This window comes from Plectropomus leopardus, chromosome 14 (assembly GCF_008729295.1).
Source record: "Plectropomus leopardus isolate mb chromosome 14, YSFRI_Pleo_2.0, whole genome shotgun sequence".
Taxonomy (NCBI): Eukaryota; Metazoa; Chordata; class Actinopteri; order Perciformes; family Serranidae; genus Plectropomus; species Plectropomus leopardus.
The window spans coordinates 25,745,584-25,763,965 of record NC_056476.1 but is presented as its reverse complement, the minus strand read 5'-3'; the positions used below and the strand labels follow the sequence as shown (position 1 = coordinate 25,763,965).

The window sequence follows — 18,382 nt, the reverse complement described above, 5'->3', positions numbered from 1 at the left end:
ACTTTGTTTCGCTGACCCATTTGTTAAAGTTGACTTAATATTATTACTAAAATGTTAGCTCCATTAATGTGAAAAAGTTTTTGACAGTGTTTGAGATGGGCCTACACGTTTCATTTTTTCAGTGATTAACCTATAATTAGTGAAGTTTGTTTTGGATGCTTGAAGAACTTAAGGCTTAATTAATAACAACAAAGTGCCTCCCTAATGCAAATTAAAAAAAGGATTTATGTCATGAAAAATATCAATACATACAGGTCCAGTAGCATGTTTAATTCCGATCAATATATGTTTTATGAGGCTGTTTCCAAGACAAGGAACAAATGAATATGCAGCATTATTAGCCTGTAATAGTACTCTGTTTAAACAACATCTAGACTGTAAGAATTAATCGGTTAATTAGTCCCCTAAATATATGTTCGTCATAAAATACAGTGACACATTGCATAGCAAACTTGTATCAATACTATTTGTAGCTTAGCTTTGCAAACAGTCTTGGCCATATTAATTTAAAAAAAGTCTTCCTCTTTTATTTTCTTCATGCCATTATGTTATGGTTCTTAGGCAGTGGCAAACAAAAAGCCATGGCTAAGGTTCATCATATTATAAGCAACCACTGCAACCCACACTTTTCAGTCAAACACGCACGCGCGCGCGTACACTATGCTCACATTTTAACCGGCTAACAAAACAGAGATGGCCTACAAGGCCTTGGGTCACGTCTGTCAATGAACCACACACAAAGGACCTGATATAAATAACCCCCGTATGCTGGAATGGCTCTTTTTGTGTCTGACACAAAGAGAATTTTGTCCCAAAGACTGCATTTTCTGCTCATAATAAACCAGAGGCATAAACCTCTAGCCCCGCCTCCGAGCTCCGCTCATTGGTCAATCGTGGATGCCCGATTTGTCCACAAAGATCTGATTGGTTAAACGGCGAGACGTTTCACACACAGCGTCCCTCACCTCGTCTCTCTGCACTGTTGTCTTTGGCGGAGGAGGACCGAGCGACCGGCCACGGTGCAACGTAAATGGCTCCTCTCCGTATCCGTCAAAGAGCGAGGCCTCGGCGGATAGATTGATTGGATGTACCAGCCGCCTGACAACGGGACGTACGTAAAATACAGCGCGGTTTAGGCTTATTGAGTCTGCGCTAACAGAAAAAGAGGAGGTTCCCGAATAGAGTCCTTTATTTATTTCTTTGTTTCCAGTGGGGAAAAATAATAACAGCGACATAAACCACAGGCACTTCATTTATTATCTTTGTCCGTATACACAAGAAAACTGGATAAGATTACAGTGGTTACTCGAAGGCCAAAGCCAAGCGGAGGAGGATGAAGCGGCGCAATGCGGACTGCAGCAAACTCCGACGGCCGTTAAAACGGAACCGAATCACTGAGGGGATATACGGCAGGTAACTTGTATGGAGCCTGACGGAGGGTCCTTCTCACCACAATAACGGGGGCACTGAATGGGGATGCTTGCGGCTTGGTGGCTGCACAACGTGAAACTTCCTGACGCTACCATTCATGCCAATGAACTGCCACTGCTTGCTAGCTTATTAACCCAGCTAACTGCTAGGGATAGCATAGTGTATGCTAACGGTATGTTTTCGTTGTACATTAGCAGGTAACGTTAGCTGTTAAGCTAGCAGTAGCGCTAGGCCTCAAAACAGCCTGTTTTGAACCATGACACAAGGTCTCTTTCACAGCCACGTTACTGTTTGAAATAAGTCGCCGTACATTTTTGGACACTTATCAAACAACCCTGACTATTCACTGTTTGGCCACGTCAATTGTCATCTGCTAGCGGCAGCAAAATTACCCGCTTCCCTGTTAGCTGAGGTAACTTATGTTAGCTAGCAAAACAGTAGCTTTGCTGCTCATTTCTAACTTCACCACATGCGTCTTCTCTATCCAGGTAATAGCGTAACATATGTTAACATTAACTGCAAACACGAGCTGATAACTCTGCGGTCACTTTGGCTTCTGAAGACCTTGTGTTACACTGATAAGATAACTTAAAGTTTTCCCTCACTGTCACACCTGACAGGTCCTGCCTCTGTGCAACTTTATATCTATCTCATAAACCAAACGTTAAAGGCCACAAGTTACACACGTGGCATCTAGACCCAGAGATGTGGGGCAGTTGTTGAATTATTGAGCAGATGCCCCCTTCATATAACAGTCAGGCTCTGAGATCAAAAAACACCCCTACTGTGCTACTTGCAGCTCGTAGGACTCTATCCACATAAAATGTCAAGTGTGATCAAATATATCTGTTTTATTATGGTGACATGAATTGTATCTTTAGGAAACAACCAGCAACAAATTGCAACAATCTGCGATTATGTGTTATCTCTACAGCCCATGAGAAAGTGATACACTGTAGTTTGGCACTGTTGCCATGTCCAAATATTCAAAGCAGCATCATATAAGAACATGTGAAAATGCAGAGTGAATTCTCCAGAAGTCTTTACAAGTCTCTTTATTTTCTATGTACTTGTTCTGTATGGCAAGCTGCTTTTTATAACGCAAGTTGCTTAGAATATTTGCAATGCACAGAGACATTTTATCTGTCAAACTGCAGAAAGAGGCTCCAACATGCATCTTACACTTGATTCTCACACACCCACACAAACACTTAGATTAATGTCGAATCTCTTACTATATGATGGTGTGCCATATATTGAATGTTAGGGGTAAAAATGAGCACCATTCTTGCTGACACAAACCACATTGCCAAATAAAAAAATCACTTTTGAGTGTAATTTTGTTCAAAAACATTTTGTGTGATCCAAATTTTCTCTCTTTTTTATTATTATTATTATTTTTTTTTTTTTTAGTACCTTCCTGTACCTGAAGTTCCTGGTGGTGTGGGCGCTGGTGCTACTGGCAGACTTTGTTCTGGAGTTCAGATTTGAGTACCTCTGGCCATTCTGGCTCTTCATCCGGAGTGTGTACGACTCCTTTAGATACCAGGGGCTGGTGAGTGGCTGTGTCCTTATATTTAATACGATTGGAGTGAGGAGGAAGCATAGCCATGTTTTCAACCTTTTGTTTTATTTGTGTTTACTATTCAACCTTCAGAAGTTTTACTAAAATATCAATCAAGTGTTATAATTATGGACTTAGATTGTCATCCATTTCTGCTGTTACAGGCACTGACACATGGAATTAAGTATCCAGGCTATCGTTGCCTGTCTGCAGTAACATAACGTCTTCTTGTGAACAAGAAGCAATTAACAGTAGCTAGATTGCAAAGGGTACGATGGAAGGAAAGATTAGTAATCCTAGTGGCGCATCTTTGATTCCAGTGTAAATAAATCCCAAATCAGACTAAACCGGAAAAATAGGTCTTCAGTACTGCAAATAATTTGCCACAAATTAAGTGTTAATGGATATTTGTGAAATACAGAAACATGAGCACAGTAAGACAAAAGAGTATCTGACACTACAAACCTCTATTATCATTCCATCGTCAGTCCAAATGCTTCAGCCTAAATATAAACAACTTGATGCTGTAGCATGATGTATCAGGTATAAACTTATGATATGCCAGCTTTGATTCAAAGACGTGCGTTCTTTTCTTACCTGATTTCTACTAATAATCGGATTTCTTGGATGCATGTTAACGTAATCAGTGATTTACCTGGTTAGTGAGAGAAAAAGTGACAGTGATAGCTCTCAAAACCGAAAATTTGTTTTTCCCCCTTTACTTGATTTGCTGCCCCTTAGGATAATGACTCTAATTTGATGTAGTGTACAAACTACATATCCAATCATACCTGAGAGTCATCAATTTTCCTGTTCATCTAATTTTGTACGCTAATGTTAATCATAATTTTATTTTGCCTTGGGTGCATTATTGATGCCGTACAGCTCGTTCTTATTGAAATGCATTGTGTAGGTGTGTGTTTGTTGGTGTGTCTCACAGAGATGCAGAAAAGAAGAAGCAAAATTGTAATATTTGCCTTAACCATTCGTTTTATAATCCATCAGTGAAATAAAGTTTAATCACACTCATTATAATGGATTAAGATATGACAGCTAACCCTTCTGTGAACTGGCGTCCAGCATCTTAAGGCTGGTTGTTAGACCGAAAGCCTTTCCTTTGTCTTTTCATTTTTAAGGAAATGTTTGAAGTTTTGAGCATTAAAAAATCTAGCACGTAAAGACAACCTACATCTGTCTTTGTCGCATTTTTTGCTGGTTTATAACCACCTCTCATCTCCCCAACAGGCCTTCTCAGTATTCTTTGTGTGTGTGGCGTTTACCTCGGACATCATTTGCCTCCTCTTCATCCCAGTGCAATGGCTATTCTTCGCTGCCAGTACCTATGTGTGGGTGCAGTATGTTTGGCACACAGGTAAGGCCCTTCAGTATTTTCTAAATGTTTTGATATTTATTTGTATAAATATTGCATATGAGAAATTGGAAAAAGCCATGTTAAAATTGACTCTTGCTCTAACATTAGTCATATATATCTTTACATTAGTTCTGTTTAATATTGCAAACTAAAAAAAGAGGGAAGAGGCTTTCTGTGTGTTCTCTTGATGAACCGTTAAGATAAATGCCACGCTGGCCACACTAATTCTTAGAACTTGCACTATTTTATGTTCCACTCAGTGCTTCATGGAAAAGCAGGTGTGAAAAGCGCTGTGCAATCCCCTTGCATATTGTGTTATCTTATTTACAAATAATTGGCTTGCTTCGTAGAATTTTGTGTGGTGAGTGTAAGTGAGCTGCACTCTGCGGATTAGTTGTCAGTCTGATTTAGCGGCATCCCCCTGCGTTGACCAAAGGCCAGGTGTCAGATGGAAATCCTAGTGCCAGTTGGGGGAGGGAGAAACATGGAGTGGTCCCCCGCTTGCGTTCTGAACCCTCCAACTTCACTCACTAGTGACATTCCCTGCAAGAGTATTAATATCTCTTAACAACTCCACAGCCTGGGGGTGAAAGTGTCCTGAAGTTTATTGCGGTCAACAAGGAGACAATGCGTTGACCACCATTTGTGTTCAGTGATAATAGTGTGTCAGTAAACACCTATGTTGAGAAGTTTATGGTTTATATGAAATGATGGTCCACCTTTTGTGACTTGTGTGAGAGGGAGGAGGACAGGTGTGTGTGCATCAAGTGTTTACTCTCACGACAAAATTTGGGGCATGTGCTGTTTTATTGGATATCTTCAGTACACTGACGAGGGTGGTATTTTGGATGGCTGGACACTTCACGTTTAAACTGCAGTCAAAAATATAAATCATATTTGATAACAAGCGAGATGTGCCAGATAACATCAAAAGCACAGCAGGGACTCTCACAGTGGGGAGGGGGGCTCTCCATATAGACCCTGCCAATGTCCGTATTCTAGAAAGTTTATTTGGGACAGTCAAATTGGTTGCTACTTCATCTAATGGGCACTTTGGACAAGTGAGCAGTGTTTGGCATCCATTTCCCTTAATGTTTCTCTGCGACAAAGATGAGCCAATTGTTGGATTGTTCTAACATAGATAGACATATACGAACTTTCCCTGAATATCGCATAAAGTAATGATTTGTCTTATGAACGAATAAGTCAGATAGTTTATTTAATTTTCAGCATTATCGCAGGTTCACGAGGACAGTTGTCATTTAAAAGGCTGAATCAAACTGCTGTCATACTATGCCATCAATACTAAAATGAACACAAATTTAAAACGTACAAAAATATTACTATTACGATTACTATAAAGCATTGATACTATAATAAATAAACCACAACATTTAAAATAGGCTCATGCTTGGGTGTCCTGAAGCTGACTTGGTAGAGAGAGCGCCCAATTTATTTACTGCAGCAGCCGCTTCAATGCCAGCTTACATGCCTTTGCTGCATGTCATCCCCTCTCTCTCCCCCTTTCACGCTAAAGCTGTCCTGTCAAAAAAGGCAAATTAAAAAAAACCCCAAATCTTAAAAGGGGTAATGCTGTGTTCATACTATAAGTTTTTTGTCTGGTGACCTGAGGGGAGGCATCCAGTCACGGGAGTTGGACATATGCAGTTTTCTGGTTAAGTCAAGACACAGTTAAGTGCGTCTCGCTGCTAAAGCACACAGTCTGAGAGTGCAGAGAGCCTCCAAATTCCCAGAATATATCTTCTCTTTTACAAGCTTGTTTTTGATTACTTTCCACCCCTGTAACCTGGTCTTCAGTCAAAGAACTGTGCCAGACAGAGATTGCATGCTTAAACACTGGCTGCACCTGGTGTGTGCAGATTGAAACCAGTTCAGGGTCTCGAACACAGAATGCAAAGTAATAAACATGACCTGACTGTCCCATCGCAAGTTACACTGGATGGTACAACCAGGACATTGATTGTGTCGCAGACTTCCAGTCTGTTCTGCTCACTGGAGAGACTCAGCAAGGCTGGCCTGCGTGTCATGCTAGTGACGTGAATAAACAATGACCAAGCATCCTGTGCCAACATTACCAAATTTTGGCGCTCGTTGCTCTGCCGATAATGATGTCAACGCCAACTTTTCACTTTTTTTGCCCTGCTTTGTTGTTGTTTTTTTTCCAGAGAGAGGTGTCTGTCTGCCCACCGTGTCTCTATGGATACTCTTTGTGTACATAGAGGCAGCCATCAGATTCAAAGACCTGAAGAACTTCCACGTGGACTTGTGTCGTCCTTTTGCTGCACACTGGTGAGTCACAGTTCTGTTTTAGGAACTTGCTTTGACCAGGCTAAGCTTGCATGTCTAGGTTTAGTGACTCTGCCAACTCTGAATATATCAACATGGTGCAGAGAAATAACGAGGACAACATTATATCTACTAATCGGAATTTTTACACAGCTTCATTCATAGCTGCACACTTCCCAACATCAACGCTCTCACATGATTGGTTATGTGGTGGGCCTCATGCCTCATTTTCATGATAAATCAGTTCAAGGCTGGATTCCCTGAATGTTTTATAGCATATCTGCAGTTATATATGACTCATTGTACAAGTAGGAACTGTATATTTGCACTCTTCCCACTTTTATTGCAACTGCTGTTGCACAGCACCTTCCCTCAGGATAAATAAAGCTTTATCTCCTTATCTTAGAGGAAGTGTAGAGATGTTTGCTGTGCCATGGTCAAATGCAGGTTTTTTGTGCCACTGAGAGCTGTTTGTTTACATTTTGGTTTCTGTGTTTATAAAAAAAATAAATAAAAATAGGTCTAAGGTTTCTGCTAGATTCTCCCCAAGACTCAATTTGCATATTTATGAAAAATCCTGAAAGTGGCTTGAAGTAGCTTCTCAACATTGTGAGGTGGTAAACTGTGTAAGGCTAAGAGAGGTCTGCAATTTTGAATCTAGGAGTCCCTAAGAGCTCCGAGATGATTTGGATGTGTTAACTTATATTACACTATGATAAAGAATTCAAAATTATTGATAGCTTAAGTGCAGTATTTCCTTGATGGATCATTTTTTAAAATTTTGATCCATAAATGAAGTGTAGGCTCATGACTGTACTTCTTGTGTCCATCTTTGCAGCATTGGCTACCCAGTGGTCACGCTGGGCTTCGGCTTCAAGAGCTATGTAAGCTATAAGATGCGCCTTCGGAAGCAGAAGGAGGTGCAGAAGGAAAATGAGTTTTACATGCAGCTCCTGCAGCAGGCTCTGCCTCCAGAGCAACAAATGCTTCAGAGGCAAGAGCGAGAAGCAGAAGAAGGTAAGGTTCAAACACACATTCCTGCTGTGTGCACATATGAAGCGCCGGTTTCAGGAAATCTAAGGGTCACATTAACCTTCTACTAGGACTGAACAATAGAAACACATTATTTGATTAATCACACATAAATCACAAAATTAAGATTTCTTCAAATAGTATCTTTTTGCTTCACCGTTTGGTTAGTTAGCTAGCTGCCTTGAGATAGTAGGTGTTTTAGGACCAGAGGAACATTTTTCCATAGCTGCAAGAACTCTCCTTCTTGTTGTTTCCACACAGCAGAAAATAAGAACAATCGTGGTTTTTAAAACAGTGTTTTAAGGGACTTTAAGCTCCTGTCCTAGAATAGGCAGGGTTCCTGTGGATCCTTAAAAAATCTTAACAGGCATTGAATTAATGTAAAAATAAGACCTTAGTTGTTATTCAAATTTCTTAAATTAGTCTTTCAGAAGTTTAAAAGATGAGAACTAGAATTTTCTAAATGTATTTTTTTTACATTGCATTGTAAAATCTCAAAATCAGGTGTGAACATCTACTTTTGGTTAAATAATGTCTCAAATGTCTCCTCTTAAACTTGTCACAATAAGAATTGAGGCAGCGGGATCTCACATGCAGAGTGAAAAACACAAAATCACCAACAAAGTCAGCCAGAAAATGCCACATGTTCCCACTTCAGTTGGTAAACCAAATAGATTATTATGCAATAATATGTTCATTGCCTTCCACGTGCTCCACTCTAAAACCGCTTTTTTTCAACTCTTGGTAAAGATAATCTAACATTTTTACAGGACAAAAATGTCATGTCATATGTTACTATAAACATTTGGGCAGGATTATCTTTCAGTTTTCGTTATATTAAAATTGGTCTTAAATTTTATTCCTAGAGGCAATAAAAAAGTCTCAGAGAGTCTTAAATCTAATTTGCCTTAAGCTGTATGAACCCTGAGAAGAGGTGCTCTCCTAGCAGAAGAAGAACAGAGAGTGACTTAACTGTACATTGGTTGGTCAAACACAGCCAAAGCAGCACCGTCAAGTGTTAAACCAACCGCTGACCGGCTAACAATACATCACTTAAGCATTCCTATTGGTGGTGTGAATGCAAACAGAAAAACTCCCTTGAAAGTATTTAGGTCTTAAGGGAGCTTCCTCGGTGGGCAGTTCTCTCAGGGAGTTCTCAGAACTGTTCAAAAACGCCTCGTGATGACACATGTATGGATCGGGTGGTTAAATGATCTGCCAGTCAGTCCGATGTTAGTCAGGATTGTAGACAAAGATGGCAGGTAGCCTATAGAAAGTTCTAAGCAAAGGCAGTAATGCCTGTAGATCTTGTTAGGCTTTGTGTTGGGCCCGGGATAAACACTTCCCAAGAGGTCTTGCATCCTGTCGCTGTGATGTAATGGATGTGACAATAAAGGTGGACCTTGGAAACAGGACTATCTTTTAAATTACACCCAGGCTTTTAGCAAGCTTGTGCTGGTTTGTCACAAATCTGTCTCTTCAAACAAAGCATTTCCCCAACTTACATATGCAGCATTTCCCTGCCTATCCAAAGTCTGTGGTTGCAGGTGTGCCCTGTCTTACCGTCTAAACAAATACACCATGCACATAGTAATCATGAGATGCTTTGATCATTTGATGTGATTAGGCAAAGTTTGGAAAGGAGGTCCAAGAACACGAAGTAAGTGGAAAATTGCAGCCAGCAAAGGATTCTTTTCACCAGCCAACCAATAAGAAAAAGCTGACTTCAAATGCAACACGGCTGTGTGGTTTTGTTGTTCAGTGTGAGGCAAAGTTTGACCATTTTACGCAAGTAATACTCATGCAACACATGAATCCTCTGTCAGTGGTTACATAAAGTCATGTTTTGTGGGGAATCACACACTGGTCAAGAGAGGATAGAGAATCTCTTAAAGATGAAGTCTCATGGCAGGTGTCATATAACATATCATGTTTATTCTTTTCACTTCCCTTTTTCCATACAGCAGCAGCAGCAGCTAAAGGAATATCAGAAGTGGACACACCTCCAGTGTCACAGAATGGCGCCCCAGCCAATAAAAAGACATCGGCACCACTGCCGGAATTAGAGTATAGAGAAAAAGGGAAAGAGGGAAGGGGCGGCGGGGAGGCTAAAAAGCAGCACAACAGCAACAGCATCCTGCCATCATCAGTGGACTCTAAACTCCAAGAGATGGAGTATATGGAGAACCATATGAACAACAAGAGACTGACCACAGAGCTGGGCAGCACGGAGAACCTGTTGCTTAAAGAGGACAACAATTCCTCCTGCTCCTCCTCATCCTCCTCCTCCTCCAAAAACTACAAAAATTCTAGCAGCAATGCCGCGACGCTCAACTCATCGCCCCGCGGCCATAGTGCTACCAATGGCAGCGTGCCCTCCTCTGCACCATCGTCCTCCTCGTCCACGGGGAAGAACGAGAAGAAGCACAAGTTAGCAGTTGGGAAGGGGACGTCAGGCGGCTCCCACAGGGATCCCACAGACAACTGTATCCCCAACAACCAGCTTAGCAAGCCAGAAGCACTTGTTAGGTAAGGAACACACGCTCCGACTCAGATGTATTCATCAAGACACCATACGCACAAACTACACTGACTACAACATTGTGGTCACATATCATGAAATCAAATATTCTAGCTTTATCAAATTTTCTCTCAAACTCAAACATTTCACCCACTGTCAAGTGTGTATGTTGATGCTAGGAATGTCCTGGTGACATTTTTTTTTGCTTGATCATGTCAAGTCCAAACTTTATCATATTTTTTATTGATCTTTACCCCTTTATAATTGATTTGCACTCTTAAGCAGGATCTATATTTCCGCTTCAAATCGACACGTAGACGTGTACCCTACGCTGTGAACTATACAATAGCCTGAAGTTCATTTCACCAGAAATGTCACTTTGCATTGCGGCGAGGCAGATCTTTGTCTTTAACACAGACCTCCTGTGTATTTTTGTAAGCTGACACCACGTTCCTCTGTTAGACAAAGCTTTTATTTACTTTAATTTCACAGATATGACACACAATTGTGAAGACAATAAATCCTCCACACAAAGGCATTTTAAGTCTTGTGTGTGATTTATCCTGGCTTTATATGAGTAGAGGAAAGTCCATCAGGCACTACACTAATTCATACAGTGTAAAATGCCATAAGCTTGTGCTAATAACCTAAGCGTGTTATATTTGTTGAGAAAACATGACTTGTATAAGACAATGAATTGTCAGTATTGTGAGTTGTTATTGAGATGAATTTTGTATTTGTCACCTTTGTTAAATGTTGCTGTTGTTCCTGGCTTCATATGAGTAGAGAAAATCCCCAAGAGATGTTTGCATTTACACAATATAAAATGCCAAAAGCTTGTGCTCATAAGGTTAGCATGTTGTATTTGTGGGGAAATGTGTTCAGCAAAAGAAGTGTTTGTTTTGTCTTGTTAGTTGTAATGAAGCTGATTTACGTGTTTGATATTGTTGCTGGCAAGCTACGATGTGTATTTTGAATCAATCAAACTTTAAAGCACTTCACCACTGACTTGCATTTTGAAGATGTAACAGCAGAGCAACACAACTGCGCAAGTATAAATGCTCACAACGGCACAGGTTACATGCCTATACTACAGCACAGAGCTGACACACAACTACAAATCCCCCTTTAACTGCACACACTTGAAGCAGACCTACATTAAAATTAATACAGGAGCCTAGATATTTTACAGATGAGCTCTGCATTACAGCTGACCTTTAATGGCTTCCTGTCATATTTTGTAGTGTCCTATAGCCTTGTGGTATTTTGTTTGATATCTCTGTTCAACAGAGGAGTGTCAGTGTGTGGATCTGATGTGGCAGAGAGGTTTGAAGAGGACTCAGACAACCTCTAATCCCCAACATGAACAGAATACTTAAATTCAGGGCCTTTCATCTAATAGCAGCACTTTCAAAGCATGGTAGATGTTTTTTAGTTGCTTTTTCTTGCATCGCTTGTTGCTTCACTCGAGTGTCATTAACTGAAACTGTTTTGCAGGCTTCTGTTTATTTTATGGTTTATTCATTTAACGCTCGCAAAACGAAGTGATTCGAGTGTTTTTATGGTGTGCAGCAGTTACTTTTTGACAGCTTGTGCACCTGAAGCAAACAGAGACCGGATTGAAATTTTTATCATGCTTTTTAAAGCCTAAAAAATCCACTAAAAAAAGTAAAAGATCTATTCTGATCAGCTTGCAACATCCTTAGTTGTGAAAGCACATATTGCAAACAGATGGTCATTAAGATTGTCTCTTGCTGGTGTTATTTAATTGGTCTGAGTGTTGAAAAATGTAATTTCACTCTTAATATATTTGCATCTTTGGCACACAATAGTAGATTATTGACTCAGTAACAGATAATAGTTTTTTTAAGAGTCATTTTGCAGGTGTATGAGAGGGTTGATGGTGGATAATTTAAAATGTCAAAGACAGTAACAGAATGTGCAGTGTGTCATTGTTTTGGTGCCTTCCAGGTGTGTCTTATCCAATCTTATTTTATCAGTGTCACTCTTTGCAGTGTGTATTTTTGTCGTATTTTTTTCTTGGTGACTGTCTCAGATGACAGCAGATAAACCAACACAAATTTATACTCAATATCTGTAACATCAAATTCTACTTAAAGGTTATGATACATCTCAGACTCTTAGAAATAATGCTGAACATCTGTCAAGCACTGATGATACTCTGGCCTGTGAGTAGGACATAAAAATGGTTCTAAAGATTCCTTCACCCACCTTAAATTCAGACTGAAGTCCGTCACTATTTGTGCAAAACTTAAGAGCATAAACGCATGTTTTTGTTTTTTTTTTGGTTACACTGTATTTGACTCATGTAAGTCTTTATTTATACATCTGTACAGACTGAATATGAACATGCATTTAGGGACTGTTTTCTGAGGCAGCTGTTTGCGACTGTGGTCTGGGGCAGATGAATAACCCATAGTTGGACCATTAGGCCATATTATCTGGATTTATGTGCCCATAACAGCATACATGTATTGATGCACGTGATGTCATAGAAGCTGCATTTCTAAGTGTCTCTCCTCTCTGTTCACTCTTCCACCTGGGACAGATTGGAGCAGGATGTTAAGAAGTTGAAGGCAGACCTGCAGGCCAGCCGGCAGGTTGAGCAGGACCTGCGCAGCCAGATTGGCTCGCTGGGCAGCGCTGAGCGCTCCATACGCACTGAGCTGGGCCAGCTGCGCCAGGAAAACGAGCTGCTGCAGAACAAGTGAGTGGGGACACTACCAGCCAGATCAAACAGTGTCACACCAGTGATACTTTTGGTTATGGATCTTTACTAGCTGGAGAACTGGAGCATTGGGGTTGTTATTGTCATGCATCAGTAAAAATTAACACCAGGGGTCGACCAGTATCGATTTTTTGATACCAATACCAATTGACTGATAACTGATATTTGGAACCGATATGTGTTAACACTAAAAATGAAAATCTTCCCGTCAGTGTTTAGAATATAACAAACTCCAACACAAAACATTGTTTAAATGCCTTTAGCTAATGTTTAATCAAGACTGAGAAGTTCAGAATCATATACAGCAAGTTCCCATTTTTTTTATTAATTCAAGTGAAAATTTAAATAAAAAAAGAGTAAATTAAAATAGCACCCTGAGGTTTTACAAAGTAAAATTTCCTCCCGTGCGAACACTTTCTTTTTTTTATCAGCAATCATTATATAAAACGCTGATATAGATAATCTGCAATATGCAAATATGGGCCTCAATAATCTGAGAGGCTGATAATCTGTAGACCCTGTTTTAATTCTGTAGCAAAAAAGCATCTTTATGCGGAATAATTAACATTAAATTGCTTTACATTTTCAAGCTCCTATCTAACTAGAACATGTTTTCTAGAGGCATCCCTCAGATTTGGGAAGACTTTCAATGAGATCCAGAAATAGGAATTATTTTGTATGTACTGCACAAATAAATTCTGTACATGTGAAACATTGATGAAGTAAGAAATGCGGATCCTGCCAGCCTCTATTTCCTGCTTGTAAATGTTCTCCTCCATGATATGTGTGTGTGTGCACTTGCAGGCTCCATAATGCCGTGCAGGCAAAGCAAAAGGACAAGCAGGCAGTGGGCCAGCTGGAGAAGAGGCTCAAAGCCGAGCAGGAGGCTCGAGCCACCGCCGAGAAACAGCTCGCAGACGAAAAGAAACGAAAGAAGTTAGAGGAGGCAACAGCAGCCAGAGCAGTAGCACTAGCAGCAGCATCCAGGTATGTGCACTTATATCTAACCTTTGACATTTCGTTTTCAATAACTGTTTTACTTGTTGCTTGGTTCTTTCAAGTTATGATCTGTCATCGTTTTTTCCCTCTTTTTTTTTCCTCCCTTTTTTTTCAGAGGGGAGTGCACAGACACGCTGCGGCGGCGAATCACTGAATTAGAAACAGAGTGTAAGAAACTAACAATGGACATCAAGCTAAAGGAGGACCAGATCAGAGAGCTTGAGTTGAAAGTTCAGGTAAGGCTTTTTTTATTGCTTGAAATATTTATGGGAATTGTCACCATCAAGTATAGATAAAAAAAATCTCTTTCTTTAAGCAACTTTCGTACAAAGTTGTTTATTGCCTTTTTCCTAATTTATTTCCCAAACAAATCAAACCGTTTTTTTTTTATGCTCCAGAGGTTTAAATACTTGTGACTGAATGCAGCACAATAAAAGTGATGTCAGTCCAGGTTTCAAAGAGTTAAGAGCAGTGTTGGAAATTAACTTTTTTTGTCCACCTGCCACTGCGGCTGGTGGATTCCAAAATCTAGCAGCCTCTCAATAGATTACTATTGTTTTTTTTGGCTGGTGAGCGAAGCAAATCTAGCAGCCACATGCATATTTTACCAGCATTTGGCTGCTGGCTGGTGCTGGCTTCCAACCCTGGTTTAGAGGATGAGCAGATATGCTCAATGAATAAATGCATGAATGAATTTATCAAGAGGCTTTTTGATTCTGCACAGCAATTCATGAAGTCTTGGGTTCCTGAAATGTAGCCTGTTGTAGTCTTGTGTACGTTGCCAGGTCTGCTTTTGCTTTTACACACAAAAAGCTTTTTCAATATTGCTCATAAGTGTGAGAAAACGTCACAAAAGACAGAAGCGATGCAACAAAATGCAGTCAGTGTACCTTTGTTGATCAGAAGTAGCTGCAGAGTCAACGCTCCTGACTTTCACACTGCTCTCCGGGATAAAATCTCCTTTGAGTCATCTCATCCACTCGATGAAGATGTCTGAGATGGTTACAGGCTGTGCCCCCTCAGACATAATATTATCTCCTGCTTTCTGCTAAGAAGTTGTGGATTTACAGCTCACGGCAACTCAATATGATGCAGTCTGTGGCTTTTGTTTGATATCTAGTGTCAGCAAGAAATGTTGCACATTTATGATTTGTTGCTAGCATAGTTAGCAAGCATTAAGCTTGGACACATAACTTGTCTTGTTGACTTTATTATTCAACGTTATCCTGAATGTCCCGCCAAACCCTATTTTAAAGTTTGACGGTTCCATAAAGTGTTGCATGATAGTGTATATGAAAAAAGGAACGAGTTGTCAAAATTTTTACTGAAAAGTAGAATCGGATTCAACTGACAAATTGTAGTTTATTGCAACATAAAAAGACATTTCTAAATTCTTAATCTTACTTTTTTGTCTCACAAAACGCCTCATTTTGGACAAAGACAACCCTTCAGTGTGCTACATTGTATGGCACCCTATAGACTTTATAAGAGAAGCCAGTCAACATTATGTTAAGAAATTTCTGTTAGTTGATAAAAAAATGTTCTGTCACTGTCGTGCTAACAGGCTGACTCACTGCACTGATGCATACTAACCTCAAGCACTTATTTACATTCTGGGTTTGACTTTCCATTTGTACTTTCTACACCTCTGAATGAATAGCTCTTCACATCAGTTATGGAAGTTATGAAAATGAATCAAATTTGCTCCATCAAATTGCTAAAGCATCCAGTCAGAGACAAAAACCTCCTGGTTGACCCTAACTGTGTCTCTTTTCCTCCATCTGTCAGGAGCTTCATAAATATAAGGAGAATGAAAAAGACACAGAGGTGCTGATGTCGGCGCTGTCAGCCATGCAGGACAAGACCCAGCACCTGGAGAACAGTCTGAGTGCAGAGACCAGGATCAAACTGGACCTCTTCTCTGCACTTGGAGACGCCAAGAGACAGCTGGAGATTGCACAAGGTCAGTCTGATTTCCATAAATAACACATTTACTCACACACAGTGTTTCGGACTATTAGGGGGAGTCTTGGACATTAAGGATGGCAGTTCTGGTTAATTTTGCTTAATGACATGAAATGCAAGTGGCCTCAGGCAATGCAATTTGAATGTTTTGTGATGTAAATATCTTGTCCCTTATTTTATTTTCTGTTGGCTTTGCTGACAGACAGTTGGCCAGTTGTGTTAACATGCATAGAAGTCACTGCCCTCCTCCCAGTCTCCACTGTATGAGCACTCATTCTGTGATCACTGCTGATAACACTGTCCTGGTGGTCTGATGAGGCTGCTGCTGCTGCAGCAAAAAAAAAAAAAAAAAAGGTTGCCACCTTCTGGTCTCCCCTGAAGTTGCCCCGCTGAGTAAGCAGCTTCATTTTGAGCTGAAAAACCCCTGTAGCATTTTTAATAATGCTAGCACTATTAGCTGTACTAACACTGCTAACTGTGCTAACAGTGATTACATAGTTACCACTAAAGGGGTTTGCAGCTCACCATTGAGCCGTTTACTTACTGGGGTGACCTGGGGGGAGACTGGAGGCGGGCCATAGCAACAATGTTGGGTGAGGGTGGCAATATTAGCAGTGATCAATACTTGTGGCGCCGCTAGCTTCCACCAGACCACAATCATGTGCATTGCAGTTAACCAAAGAGAATTAAAATGAATCTATAGACCGACATGCTAAACCAGTTCAAAAGTTTCTCTGCTGTTAACAAATTCATTTTTAACCATTGACATCCCAAGAGCAGTGGTTCCCAGCTGGTCTCATCACAGTGCCCAGATTTCATTAGTTCAGGGTCCACATACATATAATCAGTTACCACATATTCAATTTTACTTCACAAAATGTAAACATGTTGACTTGCAACACAAAAAAAAGAAAACGTGATGCAAGAAATAATAGATAGAGCACTTCAAAATAAAAGGTCTGTGGAAATTCACTGTAGTTCAGAATAAAGTGTGTTTTTGACAAACTTGACACATTCACCAGTCACTTGCAGTCCATTCAGAATGCACCTACAACCCACTGTTGGAGCCCAGCCCACCTGTTAGCAGGGATCCCACAGATCCTGTAAAAAGCCTTATAAAGCACTGAATTCATTCATCTAAAAACAAGGCTTTAATTGGTAATGAATTGACTTAAATTATTCTTTCAAAAGTCTTAAAAAATCTCAGACACGGGAAGTGGGATTTTACTAATCTTTTTTTCCCAATGTTGCATTATAAAATCTCAAAATTAATAGCAACATCTTTTTTCTTTTTTTTTAATTTAATAAATTACTTTTCCGAAACATGATCATGATGAGAATTCAAGCAGTGGAATCTTACATGCAGATTGAGAAACACAAAATTGTCCAAGAAACAGGCTAGAAATGCCAGATATTTTCCAAACCTGTTGGTTAACCAAATAGACTCCTTTATGATAATATAATATGTTCATTTTCTTCCACGTGTGCCACCTTGTTTTTTTTTCTAACATTTACACACGTAGACAATTAACTTTCTCACTGGACAAAAAAAGTCCTGTTTTTGTTACAATACACAAATAAAACTGCCCTTGTTCAATTTTGGTTATTAGAAAATCAGTCTTAAACTTATTCCGAGTGACATTAAAAAAAGCCTTAAAAAGTCCAGAATCTAATTTGCTTTAAGCTATAGGAACCACTTCCCTAATGCACACCTACAAATATTTTGCACCATGTTGTCAAGGTTACTTTGTTTTTGGACTAACCTGCTGATGTGGGTCTTCAGGTCAGATCTTGCAGAAGGACCAGGAGATAAAAGATCTGAAGCAGAAGATAGCCGAAGTGATGGCCGTCATGCCCAGCATCTCTTACACAGCCGACACCAGCAGCATGACCCCTGTGGCCCCCCACTACTCCTCCAAGTTCATGGACACCAATCCCTCCGGCCTAGACCCCAACGCCTCCGTTTACCAGCCACTCAAAAAGTGAACGCATCGTCCCGCCCCGCCCGCCCGCCCGCCCCCTGCCTCCATCATTTTTATTTTTCCTGCAGGCCCCACCACCTTCCAATCTGCTCGGCATGTCTGCGGCTGAGTTTTTCTTGGGTTTTTATTTTTTCTCCTCGCCAGGTCAGAAGGATGTTGTATCGTGTGACTGTATTTGTTGTAGTTAAAACAAAAGACAAAAAAAACTTTATTAAACGGACATCACATGTCAACTAGGAAGTCCCAGTTTTTTTTTCTCTTAAGTGTCTAGCGAAACCTCACAGAATCGGGTGTGTAACTTCATCTCAAGGGTCTCCCTTTCCCACCACCACTGCAACCACCCTCAACCAGTTACCTGCTCTCTGGTCCTGGGGAACAGCCGCTTTATGATTTAAGGTTTCGCCTCCTAAAACTTGGAAAACAGAGTTCTCCTTTCTCATACGGTCATACAGCCTGACTT

At 40.3% G+C, this 18,382-nt stretch overlaps 1 protein-coding gene across 2 annotated transcripts; it reads left to right on the top strand.

The window, feature by feature from the left end:
* The first annotated feature begins 1,000 nt into the window (after positions 1-1,000).
* On the top strand, positions 1,001-18,027 carry maco1b (macoilin 1b). Of its 2 annotated transcripts, none has more exons than XM_042500847.1 (11): positions 1,001-1,413; positions 2,845-2,986; positions 4,241-4,367; positions 6,554-6,677; positions 7,513-7,691; positions 9,674-10,235; positions 12,797-12,955; positions 13,781-13,963; positions 14,091-14,211; positions 15,764-15,938; positions 17,724-18,027. In XM_042500847.1, the coding sequence occupies exons 1-11, from the start codon at positions 1,334-1,336 to the stop codon at positions 17,924-17,926; spliced, it is 2,055 nt and encodes a 684-aa protein (XP_042356781.1). In that variant the 5' UTR covers positions 1,001-1,333; the 3' UTR covers positions 17,927-18,027. The 2 variants fall into 2 exon arrangements, with proteins under 2 accessions (XP_042356781.1, XP_042356780.1); XM_042500846.1 differs by having other exon boundaries at positions 9,671-10,235.
* Positions 18,028-18,382: the final 355 nt, after the last annotated feature.